Source organism: Xenopus tropicalis, chromosome 2, assembly GCF_000004195.4.
Source record: "Xenopus tropicalis strain Nigerian chromosome 2, UCB_Xtro_10.0, whole genome shotgun sequence".
NCBI lineage: Eukaryota > Metazoa > Chordata > Amphibia > Anura > Pipidae > Xenopus > Xenopus tropicalis.
This window is the reverse complement of record NC_030678.2, coordinates 22567633-22571527: the sequence shown is the minus strand read 5'-3', so window position 1 is coordinate 22571527 and position 3895 is coordinate 22567633. Positions and strand designations below refer to the sequence as shown.

Below are 3895 nucleotides of genomic sequence, written 5' to 3'. Positions count from 1 at the left end.
TGTGGCATTTTATATCACATTAATAAGGGTCTGTCTGTAACTGAAGTAAAAATGACAGTTGTGATACCATATGGTGTGTGTTTCACAGGCCCGTAGACAAACTTACAAAGCTACAATACCTTAAAATATTATTCTTCTGGTGAAAATGTATACAGAAGAATTAACTTCCCCAAGAAACTGGATGAAATAGAATTCAATGGCGTGATTAACTTCCCCTTGAAAATGTGTTGAGGACAGGCTGTCAATGATTATTCCTCTACTATTCTAAGCCTCCATAGGACTCAATGGTACTTGACAGATCAAACCAGCCAAATTTAATTTTTGCCAAAAAAAGTTAACAAAACAAATGATGGGAGTTATTTTTGAATTTGAAATAGCTTGGTCCTAAGATAAAATGAATCCCTATTGTATGCAAACCAATGCTTTTGGGTTTATTTAATGTTTCAATTATTTTTAGTAGATTTAAGGTATGAAGACACAAATTACAGAAAGATCCCTTATCCTAAAATCTCCAGGTGCCGAGCATTCTGGATAATGGGTCCCAAACCTGTATAATATAAAATAATAAAAAGATAATAGACGCAATGGATCTTACTATAAAGCTTATTTCAGTAACTATTGAAGAACCATGTTTGAACAACTGAAACTTTAACTTTTGCTTTCCTTTTTACAGATATCATCCTCATTCCGTGAATTTACATTCTAAAGGAAATATGGATATAGAGAATCTTACAGATTACAACTGCACCTCTGAACATCTACAAAAAGGGATTACACCCAAAATACTTATCTCACTTACCCTGTCTATTTTGACTTTGATGACGACGGCCATCAATTCCCTAGTCATCGCTGCAATAATTGTGACACGGAAACTACATCACCCCGCCAACTATTTGATATGTTCTCTGGCCGTTACAGATTTCCTCGTCGCCGTTTTGGTGATGCCCTTTAGCATCATGTACATCATGAAAGAAACGTGGATCATGGGCCAAGCGATCTGTGATATTTGGTTGAGTGTGGACATTACTTGTTGCACGTGCTCCATACTGCATCTCTCGGCTATCGCTCTGGACCGGTATCGAGCTATCACTGACGCCGTGGAGTACGCACGGAAGAGAACGCCTAAGCATGCCGCATTCATGATCGCAGTGGTGTGGATCATTTCCATATTTATTTCAATGCCTCCATTATTTTGGCGCCACCAAGCCCTCAATAAAGAAGACGAATGCATCATTAAACATGACCACATTGTATTTACTATTTATTCTACTTTTGGAGCATTTTATATCCCATTAGCCCTGATTTTAATCCTTTATTACAAAATCTATAAGGCAGCCAAGACTTTATACCACAAACGGAGTGTCAGCAGAGTGGAAAGAGAACAAAATGGGCAGGTTCTTTTGGACGCGACTACTACTTTATGCATAGCAGAAAAATCTTTTTCTGACCATTCCACAGATTTCGACAAGATCCACATCACAGTAAGAAATGCAAGGGTTGAAATGAAGCAAGAAAAAGCCTACAGAAAGCAAAAGATATCCAGTACAAGGGAACGGAAAGCAGCAACAACTTTAGGACTCATTTTGGGAGCCTTTGTTATATGCTGGCTGCCGTTTTTTGTTAAGGAAGTCATTGTTAATATTTGTGAATCATGTTACATCTCTGATGATATGTCCAATTTCCTTACGTGGCTTGGATACCTCAATTCCCTAATCAACCCCCTTATTTATACAATCTTTAATGAAGACTTCAAAAAAGCATTCCAGAAACTCATGCGATGCAGGCATTATCTTTAAGAAAATACTAGAAATGTATTTATGCTTGTCCAAAAATTGACTGTATCAGCTGATTATTTTAGCTACTTACTAAGGAATCATTTGTGCCCAATGGGATAAACATTTTATGGCTCAAAGTGCAGTATTGTTTTCTTTGTTGAGATAAAATGGAACAACGATGTTGTGCAACATAATCAATGGATAACTTATGATTTTATAAATAAATAACTCATCTTATATTCATATTTATTTTGCAAGGGTAACTACAATATGTAATCAGGAATTCACGTATGTGGGGCCTTGATGTAATTAGTTTTTAGTTTGCATTTATTATTACTATAAGTAGAAACAATAATTACAACAATAATCTGCCTCAATTACATTTAGCATTTTAGAGACAATCTCTTAATATGTTGTTAAAAAGGGGGTCTTCCTATTACATTCCTATTACAGATTTCTAATCCATGTTCTAAATTTTACTGTCACTTACTTCATATATATATATATATATATATATATATATATATATATTTCCAATCCACCTTGTACTAAAATCTGAATTGGAAGACAAGGCAAAAGTTGAAGGCAAAAGAGTAAGGAAGATGATAGAGCAGAATAGAAAGAAGCAAAAGGGCAAACACACAAAAGAGAATAAGAAGAGAGAAGAAGAGTAGTAAGAAAACATTCAGCACTAGTCTGCATTCTGAAAGGCAGGAAAGCGGAGCAGGAGAGCAAAACACAGCGAAAATTGTATTCAGCCCAAATAAACCTACAGGCGATGTTTTGGGCCCCAATGGGCCCTTTTTCAAGTGCAGGCTGGAGATCTGTAGCGGGCACCTACCATTACAACTGGGGGTAATTTACTTGTTTGGGTAGAAGCACTTTATCTGCATATAGCCTTGAATGTATATGGTAGTTGGGATTCACTTACTATCTGCAACTATCTGTTGCAGATCACCATTTTGCTTTAAATTAATACATCACTGAATAATTAGAAATGTTGAAGAAAATGCCAGCTTCTTCACTGGTTTTACAGCCAATTTCTGTGAAACTATGTGCAAAGTGATTGATAGATGGGGGTCAACACATGGGGGCACATTCATTAAAGTACGAATCCGACTCACGAATTCTGACTATTGAAAAAGTCTCCCATAGGGCTCAATGGCACTCTGCAGCTCCAACCCGGCCCAAGGAAAGTCTCCCATAGGGCTCAATGGCACTCTGCAGCTCCAACCTGGCCCAAGGAAAGTCTCCCATAGGGCTCAATGGCACTCTGCAGCTCCAACCTGGCCCAAGGAAAGTCTCCCATAGGGCTCAATGGCACTCTGCAGCTCCAACCCGGCCCAAGGAAAGTCTCCCATAGGGCTCAATGGCACTCTGCAACTCCAACCCGGCCCAAGGAAAGTCTCCCATAGGGCTCAATGGCACTCTGCAGCTCCAACCCGACCCGAGGAAAGTCTCCCATAGGGCTCAATGGCACTCTGCAGCTCCAACCTGGCCTGAGGAAAGTCTCCCATAGGGCTCAATGGCACTCTGCAGCTCCAACCTGGCCCGAGGAAAGCCTCCCATAGGGCTCAATGGCACTCTGCAGCTCCAACCCGGCCCAAGGAAAGCCTCCCATAGGACTCAATGGCACTCTGCAGCTCCAACCCGGCCCAAGGAAAGTCTCCCATAGGGTTCAATGGCACTCTGCAGCTCCAACCTGGCCCAAGGAAAGTCTCCCATAGGGCTCAATGGCACTCTGCAGCTCCAACCTGGCCCAAGGAAAGTCTCCCATAGGGCTCAATGGCACTCTGCAGCTCCAACCCGGCCCAAGGAAAGCCTCCCATAGGGCTCAATGGCACTCTGCAGCTCCAACCCGGCCCGAGGAAAGTCTCCCATAGGGCTCAATGGCACTCTGCAGCTCCAACCTGGTCCAAGGAAAGTCTCCCATAGGGCTCAATGGCACTCTGCAGCTCCAACCTGGCCCGAGGAAAGCCTCCCATAGGGCTCAATGGCACTCTGCAGCTCCAACCTGGCCCAAGGAAAGTCTCCCATAGGGCTCAATGGCACTCTGCAGCTCCAACCTGGCCCAAGGAAAGTCTCCCATAGGGCTTAATGGCACTCTGCAGCTCCAACCC

The 3895-nt window shown here is 41.8% G+C and overlaps 1 protein-coding gene across 1 annotated transcript; it reads left to right on the top strand.

Annotated features, from left to right (window-relative positions):
- The first annotated feature begins 677 nt into the window (after window positions 1-677).
- Window positions 678-2298, top strand: htr1f (5-hydroxytryptamine (serotonin) receptor 1F, G protein-coupled). The gene has a single exon (XM_002931771.4). It carries the CDS (start codon window positions 714-716, stop codon window positions 1794-1796), a length of 1083 nt encoding a protein of 360 aa, XP_002931817.1. The 5' UTR covers window positions 678-713; the 3' UTR covers window positions 1797-2298.
- Window positions 2299-3895: the final 1597 nt, after the last annotated feature.